Source organism: Myotis yumanensis, unplaced genomic scaffold (genome assembly GCF_028538775.1).
Source record: "Myotis yumanensis isolate MYYU_CA2020_CCGP unplaced genomic scaffold, mMyoYum1.0.hap1 SCAF_1, whole genome shotgun sequence".
NCBI classification, from domain to species: domain Eukaryota; kingdom Metazoa; phylum Chordata; class Mammalia; order Chiroptera; family Vespertilionidae; genus Myotis; species Myotis yumanensis.
Window position 1 is genome coordinate 113,892,844 of NW_027223752.1, and position 26,314 is coordinate 113,919,157.

At 43.6% G+C, this 26,314-nt stretch overlaps 1 protein-coding gene across 2 annotated transcripts in view; it reads left to right on the plus strand.

The window, feature by feature from the left end:
- The window catches only part of PTPN9 (protein tyrosine phosphatase non-receptor type 9), a 166,798-nt gene that overhangs the window by 103,054 nt on the left and 37,430 nt on the right, over positions 1-26,314 (plus strand). For both annotated transcript variants that reach the window (XM_070429954.1, XM_070429958.1), the window contains one exon: positions 24,625-24,735. In XM_070429954.1, the coding sequence (XP_070286055.1) occupies positions 24,625-24,735 (111 nt within the window). The remainder of the gene's footprint in view (positions 1-24,624; positions 24,736-26,314) is intronic.

Below are 26,314 nucleotides of genomic sequence, written 5' to 3' on the forward strand. Positions count from 1 at the left end.
CCTCAAAAAATTAAGTCTGGAACTGCCTTTTGATCCAGTGATCCCACTTCTAGGGATATATCCTTAGAAACCCAAAACAACAATCACAAATAATGTATGCACCCCTATGTTCATAGCAGCATAATTTATAATAGCTAAGATCTGGAAACAGCCCAAGTGCCCATCAGTAAACAAGTGAATAAAAAAGCTGTGGTACATTTATACCATGGAATACTATGCAGCAGTAAAAAGGAAAATATCTTACCCTTTGAGACAGCATGGAGGGACCTGGAGAGTATCATGCTAAGTGAAATAAGTCAGTCAGAGAAAGAGAAATATCACATGATCGCACTCATATGTGGAATCTAAGTAACAAGACAAACTGATGAACGGAATGGATGCAGAGACATGGAAGCATGGAACAGAGTGTGGAATCTTGGAGAGAAGATGGTGGAGGGTGGGTGGGTGGAAGGTAATCAATCAAAGACCTTTTGTGCATATATGCAGATCCCATGGACATAGACAATAGGATGGGGAAAGCCTGGGGCAGGGGCGGGACTGGGCTGGATGTGGTCCTTGGGAGAAAAAAAGGGGACATGTAATACTTTCAACTATAAAAATTTTTTTTTAAATGCCAAAGGTTACAGACAAAGAGAGGATCTTAAAAGTAGCAAGAAAAAAGCCATCAGTTACCTACAAGGGAGCATCCATAAGACTGTTAGCTGATTACTCAACAGAATCTTTGCTGGCCAGAGGGATTGGTAAGAAATATTCAAAGTGATGAGTAGTAAGGACCTACCACCAAGATTACTCTACCCAGCAAAGCTTTCATTTAGAATTGAGGGTTAGATAAAGATCATCACAGACAAGAAAAAGCTAATGGAGTTCATCACCACCAAACCAGTATTATATGAAATGATGAAGGGTATTCTTTAAGAAGAGGAAGGAGAAGAAGGAGAAGAAAAAGAGGAGATAAAAAATATTAATAATAAAATGGCAACAAATATGTATCTATCAATAATTGAATCTAATAATCAAAATAAATGAACAAAGAATCTAATGAACACAATAAACTGGTTAAAATAGAACCAAAGGCATAGAAACAGAACAGACTGACGAAACTCATAGGGAAGGGGGGAGTGGACACAGGAAGAGATTAACCAAAGGGGAAAATATATATATATATATATTACCCATGGACACAGACAATAGGGTGGTGAAGGCCTGAGGCAGGGTGGGATCTGGGTGGCAGAGAGCAGTTGGGAGGGTAGGAGAGAATATGTGTAATACTCTCAACAATAAAGTTTTTTAAAATATATGAAAGGAAAGAAGGGAGAGTAAAAAAGTAAGAATAGAAAAAAAGTCAATCCAGTGAGTCTCCGTGGTTGCTCGTTGACCATGAACCATGAGATCCCCAGTTAGATTCCTTGTCTGGGCACATGCGCTGGTTGTGGGCTCAATCCACAGTTGGGGGGTGGGGGAAGGGGTGGGCAGAACAAGAGGCAGCCAATTGATGTCTCTCTCTTTCTCATCAATGTTTCTATGTCTCTATCCCTCTCATTTCCTCTTTCTCTAAAATCAATGAAAACTTTATTTTTTTTTTAAATATAGGAAAAGGAAAATGGTAATAGAGAAAAGAAGAAAGAAACAAATTATGCAAGGGGAAAAAAGAGAAGAAAAAAATTACAAAAAGGACAAAAAGAAAAAAGAGAAAGGGAAAAATAGAGTAAGAAAAGGAAAGAGAAAAATAAGAGATATGAAAAGGTAATAAAGCAAAAATAAGAGACAATATAAAGAAAATAATGAAAACAACAACAAGGTGGAGTTTGTCTCAGTGGTGTTTAGGCTCAGCACCTGTTGCAATTTTCCTTTGGATCCTCCTCTTACGTTGTCTGAGGCTGTTCGGTATTCTGGTTTCAGGCCTCCTGGCAGGTATTATAATGCTAGCCAATGTCAGAAGGTGTCCACAATTGGCTTTTGGCAACCTGGTCAAAGCTTCTAGTCTTCCACAGTTTGTAGCTGCTTATGCTGGGTTTAGCTGTACACGGAACGGGCCTAGTGTGCTAAGGTCAGCTTGTTAGCAACATGGGGTCCATGGGTGGGTCTTCCAATGTCCCAAGGAAGCTCAGGATCCACAGCCTCCGCCTGCAGTCCAGGTGACAGGCTTGGTCATTGAAAATGCAGTTTCTGAATGGGCTTTTGGTGGAATCAGGAGGATGGGACCTCTTGTGAGGGTGAGTTCAGACTTAAGGAAAGATGATGAAGGTGCTCCCCTGCCCTAGAGCCACATGCCTAATTCTGTCCTGGAATATTTCCCCAAAAATTGGCAGGGCGGTTCCCCTTCTAGGCATGCCTATGGGGTCTGACTGAAGCCAGGGGTTTCCATCAGCCCTCCCATTTTGGGGAAGCACAAGTTAAGTTCCTAGTAAGTTGGGCAATGGCCCTGCCCTAAAACCAACCTCTGATGGCCCATTAGATTGCCCAGATCCCTCTGGTGCTGCCTCCGCAGCAGGGGCTGAGACGCAGGGTGGGGCAAGGGGCCTCCAGAGAGTGGGGTAATTGCCTTTTTCCAGACTGCTGCTACTGCCAGGGACTTGCACCTCTGAGGACAAATGGCTACTGCAGTATGTGGGGGAGGCAGCGGGATGACTGAGTACATTGATCCCATTAGCCCCTCTCCACATCACTCCCCAATGCCCCCCACCCCAGACTCTCCTCAAGTGACTCCAGTGTGCACCACCTTCCATCTACCAAAGTCCAGAGTGAGTAGTTGTGAATGAAAATCCTGTGCTTTGCCCCTTTAGGGAAAAAAGTGGCTTTGTCCCTGGCAGGCTCTGTTTCTTTCTGGCAGATGGAATCCCCACTGCCTATGACTGCTGAATGCTACCCGGCTGGATGTTCTAGGCTGCAGAGTCCCGCTGGCTTCTAGGCCTCACTCCTGTCAGGGAAAGCAACACCCCCCCCCCCACCCCCAACTCCAACCCCACAGTCAAAGTATCTCTCTGCACCCTTAGCCTTTTGCCAGTGGTGATAAGCCAGCCCCTCTCACAACCCCACTCTTCCTACCAATTGCAGGTGGTTTCTGTCCTTCTTTGTTTAAAAGTATGCTCTTTAGCTAGTCTTCACTTGGTAATTCAGGTGACTGCTCCCCAGTTTAGTTTTATTTCCAGTTCCATTCTGGGAGGAGGTGAGAGAAAGATCCACCTACTTTGCTGCCATCTTGATATCTCCCTTCTTTTTTATTTTTTTTACTGTTCATCAGATTATTTATTCACTTGATTTTTAGATTCACTTGTTGATAGATGTGTATTTGTTGTTCATAATTTGTATCTTTACCTTTTTCTTCTTCTTCCTCTTCTTAAAGGATACCTTTCAGCATTTCATATAATATTGGTTTGGTGGTGATGAACTCCTTTAGCTTTTTCTTATCTGTGAAGCTCTTTATCTGACCTTCACTTCTGAATGATAGCTTTGCTGGATAAAGTAGTCTTGGTTGTAGGTTTTTGGTATTCATCACTTTGAATATTTCTTGCCACTCCCTTCTGGCCTGCAAAGTTTCTGTTGAGAAATCAGCTGACATTTGTATGGGTACTCCCTTGTAGGTAACTGATTTTCTTTCTCTTGCTGCTTTTAGGATTCTCTCTTTGTCTTTTGCTCTTGGCATTTTAATTATGATGTGTCTTGGTGTGGTCCTCTTTGGATTCCTTTTGTTTGGGGTTCTCTGCGCTTCCTGAACTTGTAAGTCTATTTCTTTCACCAGGTAGGGGAAGTTTTCTGTCATTTCTTCAAATAGGTTTTCAATATCTTGCTCTCTCTCTTCTTCTGGCACCCCTATAATTCAGATGTTGGTATGCTTGAAGTTGTCCCAGAGGCTCCTTACACTATCTTCGTATTTTTGGATTCTTTTTTCATTTTGCTTTTCCGGTTGGGTGATTTTTGCTTCTTCGTATTTCAAATCTTTGACTTGATTCTTGCGATCCTCTGGTCTGCTGTTGGGAGTCTGTATAATATCCTTTATTTCAGTCAGTGTATGCTTAATTTCTCGTTGGTTCTTTATCACAACATCGAGGGTCTCACTAGGTTTCTTGAAGATCTCACTACATTTATTGGCGGTCTCACCAGTCTTTTCGAGGGCCTTACTAAATTTATCGGCGGCTTCTAGACAGTTCTTTAAAGACCTTAAAAGTGTGGTTTTGAACTCTATATCCAGCAGTTTGCTTTCCTCCATTTCTGTCATTTGTGTCCTGTTTCTTTGTCTCGGCATTTTTTATGCTTCGCTGTGTCGATAGAGTGCCTTTCTGTGCTAAGTGTCCCAATTACCTGAGGTAGACACTCTTGGTGCACCCCCTTGTGCTTTGTGCACAGTCTTGTTGTAATTAAACCTTGATTGTTGTAGTTATCACTGGGAGGAAATTGACCTCCAGGCCAATTGGCTGTGAGAATCAGCTGTGTCTGCAGTGGGAGAACTTCTGTGCTGGAGACACCCCTCTGGGGCAAGACTTGCTTCAATGGGGCTTTGGTGCTCACTGAGTCTGCCCCCTGAGTGTGTCTTTTATGGTTCCACAGAGCTGCAAACTGGATGGTCCCACTCTGACCTCTGGGCTTCCTGGCTCCTGGATCTCTAGGGAGGTGCTAATCTAGCCTTTGCCTGAGGCTATCCAGCAAAAGCCTCCCTGCAGGGCTTGGGCCAGGCAGTTCCCATGGGATCAACAGGGCAGGGCTAGCAGTTATGGCTGCTCTCAGTCTTGCCCTCAGAGGCTCTGCTTCTCAGTGTCCCAGTAATCGCTGCAAGCCCCTCGGAGAGAAAGCTGCCCTCGGGTTCTGACCGATGCCAGACAGTCCCGCTTCTCCCGTTTGAGTCTGGGTCCCTAGAGACTCGCCCGGAACTAGAGCTCAGAGCCTGAGACTCCCTCCCGATTTAAAACAACAACCGCGCCCTCAGCCTCCAGCCCGCTCCACATGCACTCTGCACGTTAGTATTTTACTTCCTCACTGCGCCTCCTCTGAGTCTCGGTATGCTTTTCTCTTTCCTTCTAATTGTAGAATTTCCACTCAGCCAGCCTCCCTGTGGTTCTGGATGATGTCCGTTCTGTCTTGTATTTTTGAAGTGGTTGTTTGAGGCAGCAAACTCTGGTGTTTACCTATGCTGCCATCTTGGTTCTCCAACCGATATCTCACTTCTTAATGTTTTCCCAATCAAGTGGGATAAAATGGTTTCTTGTGGTATAACTTGCATTTCTCTTGTTAGTGAGATTATCTCTTCATAGATTTATTTGCCACGTGTTTTTTTCTTCTGAAAAATACTTTTTATGGTTTTTACCCATTTTCCTATTCGTTTGTCCATTTATGTAGTTTTTCATATTATTGATACTAAGCCATTAACATATATATATTAATATACTAGAGGCCTGGTGCACAGATTCGTGCATTGGTGGGGTCCCTCAGCCTTGCCTGCACCCTCTCACAATCCGGGACCCCTCGGGGGATGTCGGACTGCCGGTTTCGGCCAACCCCCGCAGGCTGAAACTGGAAGTCCAACATCCCCCAAGGGATGTAGTAGTGCACAAAGCGCCAGGAGGCCAGGGAGGAGCCTGAGCCCAGGCCAGGCGCCATGCTGCTCCTGCTCATCCCAGCCTCAACTGCACCTGCTGCCGAAGCTGCTCGATAAGCTCCAGGAGCTGTGAGAGTGCACTGTCCACCAGGGGGCAGCTCCTACATTGAGCGTCTGCCCCTGGTGGTCAGTGTGTGTCATAGCGACTGGTGGACCAGTCGTTTGGTCACGTAGGCTTTTATATATATACTAGTGGCCTGGTGCACGAAATTCGTGCACGGGAGGAGGGTGTCCCTCAGCCCAGCCTGCACCCTCTCCAATCTCAGACCCTTTGGGGGATGTCGACTGCTGGTTTAGGCCTGATCCCAGGATGTCCGACTGCCGGGATCGGGCCTAACCTGCTGGCCTGATTGACGCCTAACTACTCCCCTGCCGGCCTAATCATCCCCAACTGCCCTTCCCTGCTGGCCCGATCACCCCCAAGGCTTTTATTAGTATAGATATGACCCTTCACAGAAAATTTCACTAACCCTGCTTTACAATAAGGGCTTGACGATTGAATCATTGGGGCCAGGCACCAAGATTTTCTTTCTTTGAATAGTGGAGGGAATAATTATCTTGTCTTTAAATTGCCCTGAACATCAAATGAGATAATGACTTAGAAAAGCATAAAAGCACCATATAAAGACAACTGTCTTATCATATACTGAAAAGACAATAAAGTGGTAAAATGAAAAACACTATTTTATTCTCCCCCTTCCTTCCTTTACAGCCTTTATTTAAACTTTGAAATTTAGAAAAATTTCACTCCTATTTTCATTTCTTTACATTCAATATTATTTTGTATTAGTTTCAGGTTTATTAGTTACAGAATAGTGGTTAGACAACCATATACTTTACAAAGTGTTCCCTGATACTTCCAGTACCCACCTGGCTTCATACCATCATTACAACACTGTTGACTCTAGTCCCTATTTAAGTGACAATAGGTTTACAGGTTCCTTCCAACCTTTCTTTTGTGTTGCCCGCCCTTCCTTTTCTTTCTCAGGTCTTCCCTCATTTTCTTTATATAGGATTTCAATTGGCCCTCAAAGCTCAGTGAAGGCACTGGGACACGCTTAACACATTTTACGGAGCAGGAAACTGAGGCCAATTCCAGTTGGCTATGGAACTGGACTCCTCGAGCAGGGAGCCCTCACAGCTGGCTCTCCGCCTTTCCTAAGGGACAGCCAGGGCAAACAGAACAAACCTCCCCATCAGGCTTCCAAGCCTCATTCTCAAGCACCTCTTCATCATGGATGCTTCACATTCTTTCCTCTCCTGCCCCACCCCCATTCTTTACTGCCCCCCCTTCTGGGGAGCAGGTGGTAGGCTTGCACTCACTGTGCAGGTGTGCACCCCCATGGGGTGGGCGAGAACTGGGGGCGGGGCGGGCGCAGGCTTGTTTTTGGGCCAAGGTGGGAACAGGAGTCCTGGCCTTTCAAGTGTGCAGGCTGAGGCGAGGCCCTGTCAGCGCCAGGAGCTACACCAAACCGCCGCAGTGGGGTAACCAGCAGTGGGGCGCTCCTCCACTCAGGTGGTTCTGCCCCTCCACCCCCACCTCAGGGCTGTGAGTCTGCGCTGCTCTGCCCGGGCATCCTTCCACGCCTGCAGTCATCCCTGCAGTCATCGCCTCTTGTTTCCTGCCTATTGGGGCCGATACAGAACCTCACTCTCTGCAGGCGAGGCAGATCCCCGCCCGCCAGCACCCTGCCCAGGCCTGAGCCCCCTCCAGTGCACCCCACCTTGGCGCGCTCTGCGCCCCTTGGGCCGCCCGCCTGCTGGCCAGCCGCTTTCCCCAAGCCATGGCGCTTGCCCAGGATCGCCCATCAGGCGGAGGCCTGTGCGCGTGCCTGCAGACCCCATGGCCGCGGCTCCTGGCACTGGTTTTGCCAAAGGTTCCTCTACCTTCAAGCTCTCTCCTCAGACTCCCAGGAGCTTGGCTCCCGCGGCCCAGCCCTTCCGTGGCTCCCTGCAGCCCCGCTCTACTCAGCTCTCCTGCCGCCCACCTGTCAGGAAGCTGTCTGGAGCCTTGCTGCGGGCAGTGTGGTTCTGGGGCAGGGGCAGGGGTGTGGGGAGCAGCTCCAGGAAAGTTTAGTAAACCCCAGGTCCCCAGCCCCTCCTTGAGCGGAGCCCAGGGCAGGCTGGGGGCCTGGGTCCAAACACTGCAGCTGCGGAGGCCCCGCCCGCCCAGGGCCACACACAGGGGTCCCGGCTGGGGGCGTGTTTTAGGCGGTTTGTTCGCACCGCCAAGCCCCCCACTGCCCAGGGTGCACACAGGGCAGTTGGGGGCGTGGTTTAGACGGCTTGTTCGCACCCTCCCGCCGCCCAGGCCGCACACAGAGGTCCCAGCTGGGGGCGTGGTTTAGGTGGTTTGTTCGCACCGCCAAGACCCCACCCCTCCGCCCAGGTCGCTCACACACAGGGGTGCCGACTGGGGGAGTGGTTTAGGTGGCTGTTTGAGCCGCCAAGCCCCCCCCCTCTCCGCCACTCAGGGCCGCACACTGGGGTCCTGGCTGGCGTTGGGGCTTAGGCGTCACGAGGGTGGGATGACAGCTCCAGCTGGCCCTCCCTGCCGGCAGTATGCAAATTAGCCGCCATCTTGGCTGACAGTTAATTTGCATATACTCACTGATTAACCAATGAAAAGGGTAGCGGTCGTACGCTAATTACCATGTTTCTCTTTTATTAGTGTAGACTAGAGGCCCGGTGCACAAAAATTTGTGCACTGGAGGTGGGGAGTCCCTCAGACTGCCCCCTTTCACAGTCCAGGAGCCCTCAGGAGATGTCCTACTGACGGCTTAGCCTCGCAGCTGCTGGGGCTCACGGCTGCCTGAGCCCACAGCTGCCTGAGCCCATGGCTGCCTGAGCCCCGGGCCTTGCAGCCTCTGTGGCTTTATCCGGATGGATGTCCGAAAGATGACCGCCCTAATTAGCATATTACCCTTTTATTAGTATAGATAAATACTGTCTTTGTTTATAGCTTTTTATCTCATTTTTTATAAAGTCCTTTTTTTGTTGTTGTTAGAGAACATTTATTTGGGTAAATTATAGACGTAGATGAAGTAATTCCTAGAAGAAATGGGCTTAGGAAACGAGTTATGGAGGTAAAGGAAGGTCCCCTGGAGCTTGGAAGTGAGGAAGCAAATGGTAACATGCCTGGAGGAGAGGGAGGGAGAGAGGAAAGGGAAAGAAGACACAGGTGTGCCCCCGGGAGGGAGAGCTAAGTCCTTTTATTCTTGTCGTTAATCCTCACTCGAGGATATTGTTTTCATTGATTTTATTTTTTAAATCTTTATTGTTGAGAGTATTACAAATGTCCCCCCTTTTTTGCTCCATTTCCCCCCTTGTCCTAGTTTCTGCCATGCCCCAGGCCTTTACCACTCTATTGTCTGTGTCCATAGGTAATGCATACATGCATATGTCCAGGCTTTAAATTATGTACATGTATATGTATGTATAAACATACAGGATGAGCAAAATTTATGATTTTTTTCTTTACAAATATGGAGTTGTATTATATCCAGTAGTTATAACTTGCCTTTGATTTGTTTTTTTAATTTTCATCCAAGGAGTGAGGATATTTTTTTCCATTGATTTTTAGAGAGAGTGGAAGATAGCGGGCAGGAAGAGAGAGAGAGAGCCAGAGCAAGAGAGAGAGAGGGAGAAACATTGATGTGAGAGAGACACATTGATTGGTTGCCTTCTGTATGAGCCCTGACCAGGAACAGGGATCAGATCTACAACCCAGGAAAGTGCCCTTGCAACATGCCCTTGACCAGGAATCGAATTGGCAACTTTCCGGTAGTCAGGTTGATGCTCACTACTGGCTAGGGCATAATTTGCCATTTTTTATTTAACCGTGTATCTTCAATCTTGTTTTTATGTCAATGCATATAGCTCTTACTAATTTTTTCTTCACTTTTTTTAATGGCTGCAGTTATTCCAAGACGAAAAATGGGGTGTATAGCTTTTTTTGTGTGTTATTTCTAAAGGCTTCGGTGACCATCATTTTGTGTATATTTTTGTATATTTGACCAGTCATTTCCTCAGGATACATTTGTAGGGTCAGAGAGTGCATGTATTTGAAAATTTGATTAATATTGCCAAATAACCCTCTAAAAACTTGGTTCACATTTACACTTCTATCAACACCTTTTTCACCAGTTTCATCAACATTGATTTATTATTCAGATTTTAAACAGTCATATTTTTATTTTGTGTTGTCTTAATTACTGATTAGCTTCAACATATTTTGATATTTATTGTCAATAATTATTTATTTAAAATATTTTTTCTCAAATGCTGTACCCATTTTACTATTGCAGTATTTCTCTTATTGATTTATAAGACTTGTTATTAAGAATATTATTAAGGCCGAAACCGGTTTGGCTCAGTGGATAGAGCCTCGGCCTGCGGACTGAAAGGTCCCGGGTTCGATTCCGGTCAAGGGCATGTACCTGGGTTGTGGGCACATCCCCAGTAGGAGATGTGCAGGAGGCAGCTGATCGATGTTTCTCTCCCATCTATGTTTCTAACTCTCTATCTCTCTTCCTTCCTCTCTGTAAAAAAAATCAATAAAATATATTTAAAAAAAAAAAGAATAATATTAAGTATGTGTTACCAGCACTTTTTGCAGTTTATAATTTGTTCAACTTATGGTGTGTACTGTCATACTACTATGTTTTCTTTATTTTTCATTGTAATTTTTATATGCTATACTATATGTAGCATATGTAATATTATATATCATCATATATGATAAATAATATTGTAGGTAAAATAATTTCCCATCAAATAGCTGTCTTGGCAACACTAATTAATACATTTTTTGCTACTCTTTTGGGATAGTACTTTTATGTTATACTAAATTCCCATATGCTCAGTGTGTCTATGTATGGACTCCCTGATCTGTTCTGTTTATGTAGCCACGTAGACTAATATATGCACTGTTTTATTTATTGTACCCTTATAATAAAGTCTAATATCTTGTATGATAAGCTTCCCCATAAAAGTTGTTTTGGCTGTTTTTACAGATACTCTTTTTTTGAAATTTATCTTTTTAAAATATGTTTTTAATTGATTTCAGAGAGGAAGGGAGAGGGAGAGAGAAATAGAAACATCAATGATAAAGAGAATCATTGATTGGCTGCCTCCTGCATGCTCCATACTGGAGTTTGAGCCCGCAACCTGGACATGTACCCTGACTGAGAAACGAACTGCGACCTCCTGGTTCATAGATCAATGCTCCACCATTGAGCAACCCGGCCTAGCTACAGACATTCTTTTATATGCATTTTCATATGTTTTTATTTAAGTTTATATATATATCCTATATAATAAAGAAGTAATATGCAAATTAACCCTCATGCCCTCACAAAATGGCTGCCTATGACCAGACTGGCAAGGGGGTTATTGAGGGATGACCAAATGACTAAACAAGCAGGCTACGTGGGGCGACCAGGCTGGCGGGGGGACTGTGAGGGGCGACCAGGCTGGCAGAGGGGGGCAGTTGGGGATGACCAGGCCAGCAGAGGGGTCAGTAAGGGCTAACCTGGCCTGCAGGGGGGCAGTTAGGAGCAACCAGGCCAGCAGGGAGTCAGTTAGGGGTGATCAGGCCGGCATGCAGAGGCAGTGAGGGGTGATCAGGTTGGCAAGGGGGAGCAGTTAGGGGTGACCAGGCAGGTGAGTGATTAGGAGTCAGGGGTCCAGGATTGTGAGAGGGACGTCTGACTGCCTGGGGATCGGGCCTAAATCAGCAGTTGGACATCCCCCAAGGGGGCCCAGATTGGAGAGGGGGCAGGCTGGGCTGAGGGGACACCCCCATGCATGAATTTGGTGTACCGGGCCTCTAGTATATATATACTACTATATATGTAAAATCAATCATACATTCTTAAAATAAACTTTATAACTAGTTATCCTATATAATAAAGAGCTAATATGCAAATGGTCATAATGCCCTCGCACCCTCTCGCTGGGGCCGGGGTACCTGAGGCCGGGCCAGGGGACGTGAAGCCATGCCCCCCGCCCTGGTGCCGGGTTGGGGAACCTGAGGCTGCGCCCCCTGCTTGGTGGGGTTTGACAGGGGAGGACCTGAGGCTGTTCCCTTCACCCGGCAGGGCTTGACGGGGGACTTGAGGCTGCGCCCCCTCGCCCTGCAGGGCTTGACCGGGGTGGGGCTGGCGGGGGCTGGGTCTCACGCGATTTCAAGGCGCACGTGGGTGGGCGGGGACTTGACTCTGGGTCTCACGGTGCGCCCCAGACTCTGACAGGAAGTCGATTTTTGTATACATATTACTAATTTTCTTTCATCTCTGACACTTCTATTATAGAGAAAGGGCAAATAGCAATATTAAAATATTTCCTCTAATTAATTCTCTTATAATGTGAACGAATTTCATGCACCAGGCCACTAGTTTTAATTATAAAAGCAATTCAAGGAAAAGTCTCTTACCCCCTCCCTCAGCCACTCCAGTGCCATTCCCCAGAGGTAACTTTTTCGAAATTATAAATTTGATGAGAAAAAAATTTTTTAAGTGTCATCTTTTGATTAGCAGAACTTTAGAGTCATTCAGTCAAGTTTTGGGAAATAAGACGCTTTGGGATTTTATTTGAATACTAGAGGCTTGATGCATGAAATTTGTGCACTTAAGGAGGGGATCCCTCAGCCAAGCCTGTGCCCTCTCACAGTCTGGGAGCCCCGTGATCGATCACCCCAAAGGGGTAGGCCCTGCCCACCTGGCCAGGGCTCCAATGGATCACCCCTGCAGAGGGAGGCCCTGCCCACCTGCCACAGAACCATCACTGGGGGCGATCATGGAGCCCCCTAATTGATCAATTACCCCGCTGGCCAGTATCTTGGGCCTCCCTCTTTGGGGCAATTGGGGAGCCCTCCGATCGATTGCCTTGCTGGCCGGTGGCCTGGGCCTCCCTCTGCAGGGCGATCATGGGGTGACGCTGGGCCCCCGACCAATCGCATTGCATCTACCTTGGCTGGCCTGGCAACAGTGGGTGTCATAGCGTGGTCATCTGGAAGGTCGTCCGGGCATTCGTTCTGCTCTTCGGTTGTTTGGTCTATTTGTATATTACGCTTTTATTATTATAGATAAATAATTGACAAATTAATTTAGAGAGGATTGACATCTTTTTTAAAAATATATTTTTATTGCTCTCAGAGAGGAAGGGAGAGAGAGATAGAAACATCAATGATGGGAAACATTAATCAGCTGCCTCTGCATGCCCTCCACGGGAGATTGAGCCACAACCTGGGCACGTGCCCTGACTAGGAATCAAACCATGACATCCTGGTTCATAGATTGACACTCAACCACTGACCCACGCCAGCCAGTCAGGATTGACATCTTTGCACTGCTATCTTTTTCCATTCTGAAATGCTCTGCTTTGTGTGTGTGTGTGTGTGTGTGTGTGTGTGTGTGTGTTGGTTATTGACATTTTTATTTTTATTTTTTTTAAAAATTCTTTATTAGTTAAGGTATAACAAATGTGTCCTCATCACCCTCATTAGACCCCCATTGTCGTCCCCCCCCGCCCCCCGCCACTCATGCTCTCATCCCCCTGTTGTCCATGTCCATTGGTTTAGCTTATATGCATGCATACAAGTCCTTTGGTTGATCTCTTCCCTTTGCCCGCCCCCGCCCCCCCCCCCCCCCACTTTCCCTCTGGGGATTAATAGTCTGATCGCTGTTTCTCTGTCTTTGGATCTGTCCCTGTTCATCAGTCTATGTTGTTCTCTATATTCCACAAATGAGTGAAATCATGAGGTATTTATCTTTCTCTGACTGGCTTATTTCACTTAGCATAATGCTCTCCATTTCCATCCATGCTGTTGCAAACAGCAAGAATTCCTTCTTTTTTACCGCAGCGTAGTATTCCATTGTGTAGATGTACCACAGTTTTTTAATCCACTCATCTGTTGATGGGCACTTAGGCTGTTTCCAAATCTTAGCTATGGTGAATTGTGCTGCTATGAACATAGGGGTGCATATATCCTTTCTGATTGGTGTTTCTGATTTCTTGGGATATATTCCTAGAAGTGGGATCACTGGGTCAAATGGGAGTTCCATTTTTAGTTTTTTGAGGAAGCTCCATACTGTTCTCCACAGTGGCTGCGCCAGTCTGCATTCCCACCAGCGATAATGAAGGGTTCCTTTTTCTCCACATCCTCTCCAACACTTGTTATTTGTTGATTTGTTAATGATAGCCATTCTGACAGGTGTGAGATGATACCGCATTGTCGTTTTGATTTGCATCTCTCATATAATTAGTGACTTTGAGCATGTTTTCATATGTCTTTCGGCCTTCTGTATGTCCTCTTTCGAAAAGTGTCTATCTAGGTCCCTTGCCCATTTTTTGATTGGATTGTTTATCTTCCTATTGTTAAGTTTCATGAGTTCCCTGTAAATGTTGGAGATTAAACCCTTATTGGTGATAACATTGGCAAATCTGTTCTCCTATGCAGTGGGTTTTCTTGTTTTTTGTTGATGGTTTCCTTTGCTGTGCAAAAGCTTTTTATTTTGATATAGTCTCATTTGTTTATTTTCTCTTTAATTTCCATTGCCCTAGGAGCAGTATCAGTGAGGAAATTCCTTCGGCATATGTTTGCGATTTCGCTGCCTGTGGATTCCTCTAGCATTTTTATGGTTTCCTGTCTTACGTTTAAGTCTTTTATCCATTTTGAGTTTATTTTTGTGTATGGTGTGAGTTGGTGGTCTAGTTTCATCCTTTTGCATGTATCTGTCCAGTTTTCCCAACACCATTTATTGAAGAGACTGTCTTGACTCCATTGTATACTCTTGCCTCCTTTGTCGAATATTAATTGGGCATAGTGGTTTGGGTCGATTTCTGGGTTCTCTATTCTATTCCATTGATCTATATGTCTGTTCTTGTGCCAGTACCAAGCTGTTTTAAGAACAGTGGCTTTGTAATACAGCTTGATATCTGGTGTTGAGATCCCACCTACTTTGTTCTTCTTTCTCAAGATTGCTGCAGCTATTCGAGGTCTTTTTTTATTCCAGATGAATATTTGGAACATTCGTTCCAGATCTGTGAAATATGCCGTTGGTAATTTAATGGGGATTGCATTGAATCTATAGATTGCTTTGGGTAGTATAGACATTTTGATGATGTTGATTCTACCAATCCATGAACACGGTATGTTCTTCCATCTGTTTATGTCTTCCTCTATCTCTTTTTTCAGTGTCCTGTAGTTTTTCGCATATAAGTCTTTGACCTCCTTAGTTAAGTTTATTCTTAGGTATCTTAATTTTTTTGATGCAATGGTAAATGGGATTGCTTTTTTAGTTTCACTTTCTGTAAGTTCACTATTGGTGTAAAGAACTGCCATAGATTTCTTGGTATTAATTTTGTATCCTACTACATTGCCGAATTCATTTATTAAGTCTAATAATTTTTTGATGGAGTCTTTAGGGTTCTCTATGTACAGTATCATTTCATCTGCAAATAAGGACAGTTTTACTTCTTCTTTTCCAATTTGGATGCCTTTTATTTCTTCTTCTTGTCTGATCTCAGTGGCTAGTACTTCCAGTACTATGTTGAACAGGAGTGGTGAAAGGGGGCATCCCTGTCTTGTTCCTGTTCTTAGGGGGAATGGTTTTAGTTTTTGCCCATTGATTATGATGTTGGCTGTGGGTTTGTCATATATGGCTTTTATTATGTTGAGGTATGATCCTTTTATTCCTATCTTGCTGAGAGTTTTTATCAAGAAATGGTGTTGGATTTTGTCAAATGCTTTTTCTGCATCAATTGATATGACTATGTGGTTTTTATCTCTCAGTTTGTTTATGTGATGTATTATGTTTATTGATTTACGGATATTGTACCAACCTTGCATCCCCGGGATAAATCCTACTTGGTCATGGTGTATGATCTTTCTGATGTACTGCTGGATCCGATTTGCTAGGATTTTGTTGAGTATTTTGGCATCTATGTTCATGAGGGATATTGGCCTGTAATTCTCTTTCATTGTGTTGTCTTTATCTGGTTTTGGTATTAGGGTGATGCTGGCTTCATAGAACGAGCTGAGAAGTGTTCCTTCCTCTTGAATTTTTTGAAATAGTCTGAGGAGGATAAGTTTTAGTTCTTCCTTGCATGTTTGGTAAAACTCCCCTGTGAAGCCGTCTGGCCCTGGGCTTTTGTTTGCTGGGAGCTTTTTGATGACTGCTTCAATTTCTTCCATAGTTATTGGCCTATTGAGATTTTTAGATTCTTTCTGATTAAATTTTGGAAGGTTGTAGTTTTCTAGGAATATGTCCATTTCCTTCAGGTTGTCTAGTTTGTTGGAGTAGAGTTGTTCATAGTATTTTCTAACAATCCTTTGTATTTCTGTGGGGTCTGTTGTTATTTCTCCCCTTTCATTTCTGATTTTGTTTATTTGGGTCCTCTCTCCTTGTTTCTTGGTGAGCATGGCTAGAGGTTCATCAATCTTGTTTATCCTTTCAAAGAACCAGCTCTTGGTTTTGTTGATCTTTTGTATTGATTTTTGGTCTCTATGTCGTTTATCTCTGCTCTGATCTTTATTATTTCCTTCCTCTGCGTACACTGGGCTTTTCTTGTTGCTCTCTTTCTAACTCTTTGTGTTGTAGGGTTAGGTAATTCTCATTGTTTCTTGTTTCTTGCAGTAGGCTTGTAGAGCTATGAACTTCCCTCTCAAGACTGCTTTCGCTGTGTCCCATAGGTTTTGGATTGTTGTGTTTTTATTGTCATTTGTTGCCATAATGTTTTTTTATTTCTTCTTTGATCTCTTTGGTAACCCAATCATTGTTTAATAGCGTGCTATTTAGTCTCCATGTGTTTGATTTTTTTGGATTGTTTTTATTGTAGTTGATATCCAGTTTTATGCCATTGTGATCTGAGAAGATGCTTGATATGATTTCAATTTTCTTGAATTTGAAGAGACTTTGTCTGTGACCCAATATATGGTCTATCTTTGAAAATGACCCATGTACACTTTAGAAGAATGTATATTCTGTGGCTTTGGGGCGAAATGTTCTGAAGAGGTCAATTAATTCCATCTGATCTAGTGAGTCATTTAGGATTGATGTTTCTTTGCTGATTTTTTGTTTAAAGGATTTGTCCAGTGGTGATAATGGGGTGTTAAAGTCCCCTATTATGATTGTGTTGCTGTCAATCTCTCCCTTGATCTCCTCCAGGAGTTTTCTTATGTATTTGGGTGCTCCTGTTTTGGGTGCGTATATGTTTACCAGAGTTATTTCTTCTTGTTGGATTGCTCCCTTTAGTATTATGAAGTTTCCTTCCTTATCTCTTTTTATGTCCTTTAATTTGAGATCTAATTTGTCAGACATAAATATTGCTACCCCAGCTTTTTTTTCATTTCCATTCGCCTGAAAAACCTTTTTCCATCCCTTCACCATCAGTCTGTGTGTGTATTTTTTTCTGAGGTGGGTTTCCTGTAGACAGCAGATATATGGGTCATGTTTTCTTATCCACTCAGTTACCCTTTGTCTTTTGATTGGGGCATTTAATCCATTTACAGTTAAAGTGTTTATTGATAGAAACTTGTTAGTCGCCATTTTTATTCTTTACCCTTGTGTTCCTTCTTTGTTTCCTATTTTTTCTTTTTACAGCAGACCCTTTAGCATTTCTTGCATTGCTGGTTTGGTGGTAATAAACTCCCGGAGTCCTTTTTTGTCTGTGAAGCACCTGATTTCACCCTCAATTTTTATTGATAGCCTTGCTCGGTACAGTATTCTTGGATTCAGACCCTTCCTTTGCATGACTTTATATATTTCATTCCATTCCCTTCTTGCCTGATGTTTTTCTGTTGAGAAATCAGTCGCTAGTCTGATGGGGGCTCCTTTGTAGGTGACTTTTTGTCTCTCTCTGGCTGCTTTTAAGATTCTTGCTTTGTTGTTGGTGTTTGCCAATTTAATTATAATGTGCCTTGGTGTCGGTCTTTTGGGGTTCATTTTGTTTGGGACTCTGTAAGCTTCTTGGATTTGTGTGAGTTTTTTCTTCCCTATATCAGGGAAGTTTTCTGTCATTATTTTTTCAAATAGGTTTTCTATTCCTTGCTCAGTTTCCTCTCCTTCTGGCACCTCTGTTATGCGGATGTTGTTTCGTTTCATGTTGTCCCAGAGTTCTCTTAGGCTCTCCTCCTGCTTTTTAATTTTTTTTTCTAGAAGCTGCTCTGCTTGGGTATTTTTTCCTACCTTGTCTTCTAGCTCACTGATGCAGTCCTTTGCTTCTTCTTTTCTACTGTTGATGCTTTCTATTGTGTTCTTTATAGCAGTGATGTCATTTGTCATTTCTTCTTGGTTTTTCTTCATTTCCTCTTGGTTCTTACACATATTGTTGAATTTGTCTTCCATTCTTTTCATCCACCTTATGACCATTTCTCTGAATTCTTTCTCTGACAGGTTGCTTGCCTCCGTTGCCTCCATTTCGTTTACTTCCTTTTCTGGTGATGCCTGTTTTTCTTTCATATGCGAGCTGGTTCTTGGTCTCCCCATGATCTCTCTTCTCCAGGTGTTTGGTTATGTAGTTCTCTCTCTGCAGTGTTGATTTAAAGGCACAAAATACAACACAACAAGGCACAACGTACAAGGCACTGAACACAACTATATTCATGATATTAATAACTCCTAATAAAGGTGACCACCCGAGCAAAGAGAATTAGGGGATAAGGAAGAAAGAAGAGAAAAAGGAAAAAAGGAGTGCACAAATGAAATTGGGCAAAGGGAGGAGGAAAAAAGTAAGAGAGAAAAGAGAGAGAATGAAATAGAAGAGGGGAAGAGACTATTTATATGGGGAGAAAACTCTGATAGAATTGCCACTAATCCCAACAAATTCCAGCAACAGATCCCTGGAGATGAATGCAAACTACAAACAACCACTAATATCAAGTGAGGCGAGGGAAAACAGAAGCACAAAAATACCCAGAAAAGAAAAAAAGAGAGAGAGAAAAAAAAACAACAGAAAAATAAAAAGCAAAAGCAAGACAACCCCACAAACAAGCATAGAAAAACCCAATTTAGTCATCAATCAAGCAAACAAAACAACAGAAAGAGAAAAAAAAATTTGGATAGTGACGAAAGATAAGGGAGAGGTGTATATGGATTTAGAGCAGGGGATTGGAAATTGGATATATAAGTAGGGTGAAATTTTGACAGGGGGTAAAAAGAAGGAATAAGGAAAATCTAAAGCAGGAATAGGGTAAGACAAACAGGACAACAAAAGGGGAAAAGTGAGGAAGAGAGTTTTGGCATAAAGGTAAAGTTGAGGTAGAGAAAAATTATGTTAAAGGAATAATGAAAATAGAATGTAGAATACTAATCCCAAAATAAAATAAAGAGAAAATAAAATGACACTTTAAAAATGGTAGTAGTAATAATACTGCTTAAAAATAAAAATGTAGTAATTGAAAGGGTAAAATCAAGTGATGAAAAAAGAAAAAAAATTGGTTTCTTAATTAAAAGGTGAAAAAGAATAGAAAAAATAAAATAAAAATATGCAGTAGTTAAGGTCCTTCAGTTCTTCTACTCTTCTGTCTGGCATGCCTTAGTCCTGCCAGGTATTCAGGAGGGTGTTTAATTTCCCTGCGATACACTGTTCCTCCGTGTTGTAAACCACAGTCCTGATTTTAAAGCAGTCCATATTTGTTTCCCAGACTGCCTTTATTTGTGTTTACAGAAGAGTCAGTTCGTGGCTCTGTCACTGGGTGGCAGTGTGTCTGGATTGACCTTCGAGGCTATGAGTCCTCTCTATCCAGTAGTTAGGGTTTATTTTCTCTATTGTACTTAAAACTGGTTTGGGAAAGTCCACTGCCCAGAGCTGGTTCTTTAATCGTTACTCCCTGCTCTGTTTCCCAGGTTCCACAAAATAACTTTCCCCTGCAGTCTCTGCGAGTGTCCCCAACTGGGCAATCCCATGCACTGGGTTTAATAATCAAATGCAAAGATTTAAGGGGAGCGAATAAAACAAGAGCCTGAGAAGTTGCGCGAATTCGCAACCCTCCACCTTCCAGCTCTGTGCACAGTCTCCCCCACGCGCCCTCTCTCCCCTGGCACCAAGCAGCCGGCACACTGGCAAAATCCGAGGTTGCCTTTTTGCATCCAGTCCAGCTATGGGCTTATTTTTAGCGTTCCCTTCTGCCAGCAGCCCCATGGGAGCCCTTCCACACTCGTGGATCTCGCTGGCCCCAAAGGCTGCAGACTTTGTGGGGCGCAGACCTCCCCGCGCACGTTCCTCTCCCCAACCTGAGTTGCAAACCGCACCTTCAGGCGAAATCTGATCTTTCTGTGAAGAGAAGCAGGGCTCCACGTAGTCGCGCTGTCCCAGATCCGGTGTTTCCGGGTTAGCAGCCGATCTCTGGATGCCGGGTCTTTGGATGTATACGCTTCCAGTAACAGCCATTCAAGATGGCGTGGTCTCCGCGGCTGAGCAGGCACTCCGGGAGAGATTCCAGCCGCAGTCTCCGACTGTCCCCTTTCTCCGGGAGTCCTCCGCCTTTCCGGGCTGCAAACTGTCTCTCAGCTGAATATCCTCTCTGCTTTTTTTTAATAATCCTCACTCAAGGATATTTTTGCATTGATTTTTAGAGAGAGTGGAAGGGAAAGACAGAGAGAAATATCAATGTGAGAGAAACACATCAATGGTTGCCTCCTGCACGAGCCCTGACCAGGGTCCAGGCTAGGGAGGAGCCTGTAACCGATGTACATGTTCTTGATGGCAATCAAACCTGGGGCCCTTATGTCCACAGGCCAATGCTCTGTCAACTGAGCCAAACTGCCTAGGGCCGAAATGCTCTGCTTTTTAAGAAAATACTTTTGGCCCTGACCGGCTTGGCTCAGTGGACAGAGCGTCGGACTGCGGACTCAGGGGTCCCAGGTTCGATTCGGTCAAGGGCATGTGCCTTGGTTGCGGGCACATCCCCGGTGGGGAGTGTGCAGGAGGCAGCTGGTCGATGTTTCTCTCTCATTGATGTTTCTAACTCTCTGTCCCTCTCCCTTCCTCTCTGTAAAAAATCAATAAAATATATTTTTTTTAAAAAAGAAAATACTTTTGTTATGTCTTTCAATAAAGTTCTAAAATTATTTATCTCGCATTTTTTTTATGAATTTTATTCCTGGATTTAAAAATATGTACATGTATTTATAAAAACATGGCATACATCAAGGATAAATCATCTTTATTCTAAGAATAGTGGGCTACAAGGAAAGTGAGAGAGACAAATAGGGTGTGTGCACAAGCGCTGTTATAAATCAGATTTTTACCATTATACTTTTATGCTTATTATCATTTATAGGATGGTTAATTTTTTTCATATTTATCTTTTATACTTTAAAATACCATTGTAGTTAGAAAAATTTTATTATAGAAAATTTTGGACAACCCAGAATAATTTACATTAACACATTTCTTACCGCATAGAAATCTCTAAGACATACGCCAAGGACCGCACGTTTTTGGGCAAACTGCACGTTATTTAAATCATTATAACTACAGATCATAGTGCACTTTAGGTGTTGTTTTTCAATAATTATAACATGTTTATTTACAAAAAAATTAAACAATTAAACAATTAAAGTTCCTAGTACTTTTTTAACGTATGGTACTGCGTAAAACATTTTCCTCTATGAAGAGGGACCAAACAAAATTTACATAAGTATCTAGATTCGCTCCTTTTTCCATGGGCGGCACAAACTCTGCAGGCTCTCATAGGAAATTTTTTCTTTCCACTCGCTGGAATACACGTAGGTTCATGCTGCTTCATGTCACCTGGCAACCTTTTGGGTGGATCTTTACGAGGTGCTCTCCTTGCACCCCCAGGGGAAGGGCTGGACAGATTTGTCTCTGGTTCCGGAGAGCCTTCATTATTGTCATCCATTATCCAGTCTCTCGCCACCGATAGCAGAAACTGTTTATACTTCATTTTTGCTTGTGGATTGAGGACGTTGTACACTCTAAATGAATTGAAAAGTCCACAGTTTATAAGGTACAGCACTACTTTTTTTTGTCCATTCCATCGTTTTCCTTAGAATGGAACAACACGAAAGGAAGTGTATCAGTTTCGTTGGTTTCCTTTGTTTTTCTGAGAGAGGGCATTTCTAAAAGCGCCAGCAACTTGTAGACAAAGACTATTCAAATGACCAAAATACAATGTAACTGCAATGCTTTATGGGTTCATGCAATTATATAGTTTTTCGTAGATTGACCTGCACGGTTTCCACCAATGAGATCGCTTCATTCAATGTGGACAAGACAGTGTGTTGACATCTAAGGTCCATAACAGATGGCACGTGAAAAACGAGAAAACTCGTGAGCGGTCCTTAACAGATGGCGCGCGAAACACGAGAAAGCTCATGAGCAGTACGAAAGGCGTTAATAAAAAAATATTACCTTTAATACTATCATGCAGAAATAACCTCTGTTGACATTTTGGTGTATCACTTTCTTCTAGAAGTTTTTCAATATGGTCTTAGTTATGTTCATACAATTTTTCTACACAATAAGCTTCCTCAACCTTATTTTATGAACACTGTAATTGCTGAATAATAGTCTTTCCTGTATTTATTATAAATTATTTAATTATTTCTATGTTGTCAAATTAAAACTTTTTTATAATAAATATTTTTTCAACAAACATTTTTATATCCATACTAGTAGACCATCGTGTGATATCATGCTTAGTAGGTTGCCTGCCACTTCCACGGGAGCCAGCGGGAACCACAGCATGCCGCTGGGAGCCACACTGCTTCCACAGGAGGCAGGAGGGACCCGCGTTCATTCTGTAGGAGCCGAGAGGGAGCCCCGCTGCTTCCAGGGGATCTGGGAGGGACCCGCGCCGATTCTGCGGGAGGCGGGAGGGACCTGTGCTGCTTCTGTGGGAGGCAGGCCTGCCGTCTCCTCTCTAGGCCTGCGCTTGGCCACGGAGGCTGTGGGCCGGCCCCCCTGTCCCTTTCCGTGTTCACTCTGGCTCCAGGGGGCCGGCCCGAGCCAGGTGTGGCAATGAAGCAAGCATTCCACCAGGCCACTCATGCTGCCCACTCTCAGCGGCCACCCTCCCCACCCCCCAGGACTGGGGGACTCTGGCGGGGCTGAGAGGACTGGGCACTGCCATCTTGTGGCTATGGGCTCCACCATCTTTGTGATGGAGTGGCGGTTAATTTGCATATTACCCTTTTATTAGATAGGATTTTTGTATGCACATTAAGTAATTTGTTTGAAGTTAATTTCTAGAAGTAGAATTACTGGAACAAGGGCTCTAATCATTCTTAATAATATTGTAAAAAGTAAAAGTAATACAGAGTATCATAGAAAATAAAACAAAGAATTAAGACTACTCATGATCACACTTATCAGAGATAAACTCTATTTAGCTTTAGATATAATTTTTTATAGTCTTTTTTCTATTAGTGTATATTGTGTCATTCTTTAAACAAAATTAAGATTATAATTTTGATCTTGTTTAAGTTTTATTGTGAACATTTTCCAGTTTAGAAAGGCTTTCAAATGTTCATTTTAAAGGTTATATAACAATCTTTTAAAAAGATATACCATTTTCAGACATATGTTCTTTTCAGTTTTAAAGTATTATTTTTTTTACTATCAAAAATAAAAGTACAGTAAAATTTTCTATTTATAAATCTTTGTGTTTCCCATTATTTTCTTAGAATAGAGTCTCAGAAATAGAATTATCAGATCAAAGTATATACACATTTTTAAGGACATATATAAAGCCAAATGCCTTCTAGACGGTGTTACTAATTTACTGTCCATCCACAGTATGTTTGGGTGCCAAAAAGTAAATTTGCTGAACTAGGTCTCAGTCTGTAGTTCATTGCTTTGAGGAAGCAGAGGTAATGGCTTCTACTTTCTATTTATCATTTTGTGGAAGTATAGGTGTTTCTTGAGATTGATTTTTGATCTGGCAGTTAAAGGGGCCTTAGCTATTTATATTTAGGCCCTGAAATAAGTTGTTGCATCTTGTTTTTTTAATCTTTATTGTTGAAAGTATGACAAATGTCCCCTTTGATTGTTTGTTTTAATGTGTTCCCATTCACCTCCTCAACTCCACACCTGCCCCTCCCAGGCCTTCACCCCACTATTGTCTGTGTCCATGGGCTATGCATATATGCATGTAAGTTCCCCTATTAATTTTTTGCATCTTTGAGGGAAGAGATGAAAGGTGATTTCTCAAACTTTAATGAAGAGGCCTTTGGAGAATTTTGTTCTGGATGCTGTATATTTATAGGGAATGTTTGCAGACCCCAAAATTAGTAGAACTGAAAAGTAGCCAGAGAGTGATGTGTCAAATTGAGACTCAGTCTTTTGAAAAACAATGGGGAGAAAGAGGTAGCAGATATTTAGCTATGTTTCCTCTTATTTTTGATTCATTGGAAATAATTTCTCCCCAGTTAGATTGCCAATATTACATGGTGTCCCTGCCTATGAGAAGGGCTGGAATATTGAGAAACTAAAAGAAATTGAGAGCTGTGGGATTAGGGTCATTGCTTTCTGTTCTTATGCTTTGTGCAGTGTCTCCTTTTCTTTTAGACCTCATTTGCCCTTGGGCCCTCTAGATCATATTTATCGATTAAGTAAATGAATACATAAATAAATGAAGAGTTGGGTAAAAAATAAATTTAATAAATACACAGATACCAGAATAAAAGAAAAATTATGAGAGAAATGTTTCTTTCATATTCAGTTTATCCATGATCTATTTTTTTCCTTAAAATTTCAATAAGCAGAACTTAAGGATAAACACATGTTTGCTGATAAGAAAAGTCAGGATAGTTTTTGATCCACAAAGCTTATGTCTACAAGAACATAACATCAATACTTTTAAAGGTAAATCAGTTTTTAATTTATTTCTTTTAAACCACTTTTTCTTCAGCTACTCAAGTGAAAATTGAATTACACTGTAGACTCCCCCTGCTGGGTACGAATGGGTAGAAGAGCAGAAAACCTGGGCTTGAATAGCCACAGGTTCCATTTGCCTCTCTTGCAGTGCCCTGATTGGTATCTTGAAATTCTCATGTTTTCTACAGGGGGCATTTCCAGCTCGTTTGAAGAAAGTGCTGATTGTGGGAGCACCCATATGGTTCCGAGTGCCCTATTCCATCATCAGCCTCCTCCTGAAGGACAAAGTCCGGGAGAGGGTAAGGCAAGCTAACTGTATTTTATTTGGGGTGGATAGAGATTTCCATCTCTGCTGTTGAAACCTGCCAGTTTTCTACCTTCAAAAAAAAAATCCTATTGTCTTGTCTTCCAGACCGCTTTCTGCTTTTGTCAGTGTATTCTCTGCTTTATTCTTTTTTTGTTGTTAGTCTTCACCCGATATTGATTTTTAGAGAGAGTGAAAAGGAAGGAGAGAGATGGAGAGAGAAAGAAACATTGATGTGAGAGAGACACATCGATTGGTTGCCTCACACATGCACCCCGATTTGGGGATAGAGCCTGCAACCGAGGTATGTGACCTTGACTGGAATCGAACCTGAGACCCTACAGTCCATGGGCTTATACTCTATCCACTGAGCCAAACTGACTAGGGTTTTGCTTTATTCTTTCTTGGCTCAGTACAGGCTGGCTCTCCCACTGTATTACAAGTTCCTTTGAAGTTAGTAACTGGACACTCTCCCATCACAGCATTTTGCATAAAAATAGTACTGAAGGAGTATGTTCACTGAGTAACTTAGGGATAGCTACTACCAAAATTTAGCCTAGTACTATACAGACCTTTAATATTTAACAATCCTATCTTATAAAAGAGAAGCATGCAAATGGACCGTACCCCCACGATGCCCACAAGTCACGCCCACCAGCCAATCAAAGCAACTATGCAAATTAACCCAACCAAGATGGCGGCTGGTGGCCATGGAGCTGGAGCGAGCAGGAGGCTTGGGTTGCCCTGGCAATGGAGGAAGCCAAGCTTCCCGCTGGCCCTGGCCTGCCGTGGCCTCCGCTCAAGGCTACAGAGTTTCAATTATAGAGGAAAATAAATCCCAGATACCTGCTTCCAGCCGGCCTGGTCTCTGCTCTCAGAGGTGCTGGAGAAAAAAAAAGGAGAGGCTGGGAGCTTGTGTTGCTGCAGGGCCTGCAAACAGCCATCAGCCTCTCACCCAGGCTGGCCACACCCCCATGGCGTGAGGGTCCCCTCTGGGGGCTTGACCAGCCTTCAAACAGTCATCAGCCCCTCACCCAGGCTGGCCAGGCACCCCAGTGGGAACCCCCACCCTGAAGGGACTGTGGCCAGCCTGCAAACAGCCATCAGCCCCTCACCCAGGCTAGCCAGGCACCCCAGCGGGACCCCCCTACCCTGAAGGGGCTATGGCCAGCCTGAAAACGGCCCTCAGCCCCTCACCCAGGCTGGCCAGGCACTCCAGAGGGACCCCCACCTTGATCCAGGACACCCTTCGGGGCAAACTAGCCAGCCCCCACCTGTGCACCAGGCCTCTATCCTATATAATAAAAGGGTAATATGCAAATTGACCCTAACAGCAGAACGACTGGTCACTATGACACACACTGACCACCAGGGGGCAGACGCTCAATGCAGGAGCTGCCCCTGGTGGTCAGTGCGCTCCCACAGGGGGAGCTCTGCTCAGCCACAAGCCAGGCTGATGGCTGCCAGCACAGCGTTGGTGGCAGGAGTCTCTCCCACCTCCTCGGCAGCGCTAAAGATGTCCGACTGCAGCTTAGGTCTGCTCCCTGCTGGCAAGTGGACATCCCCCAAGGGCT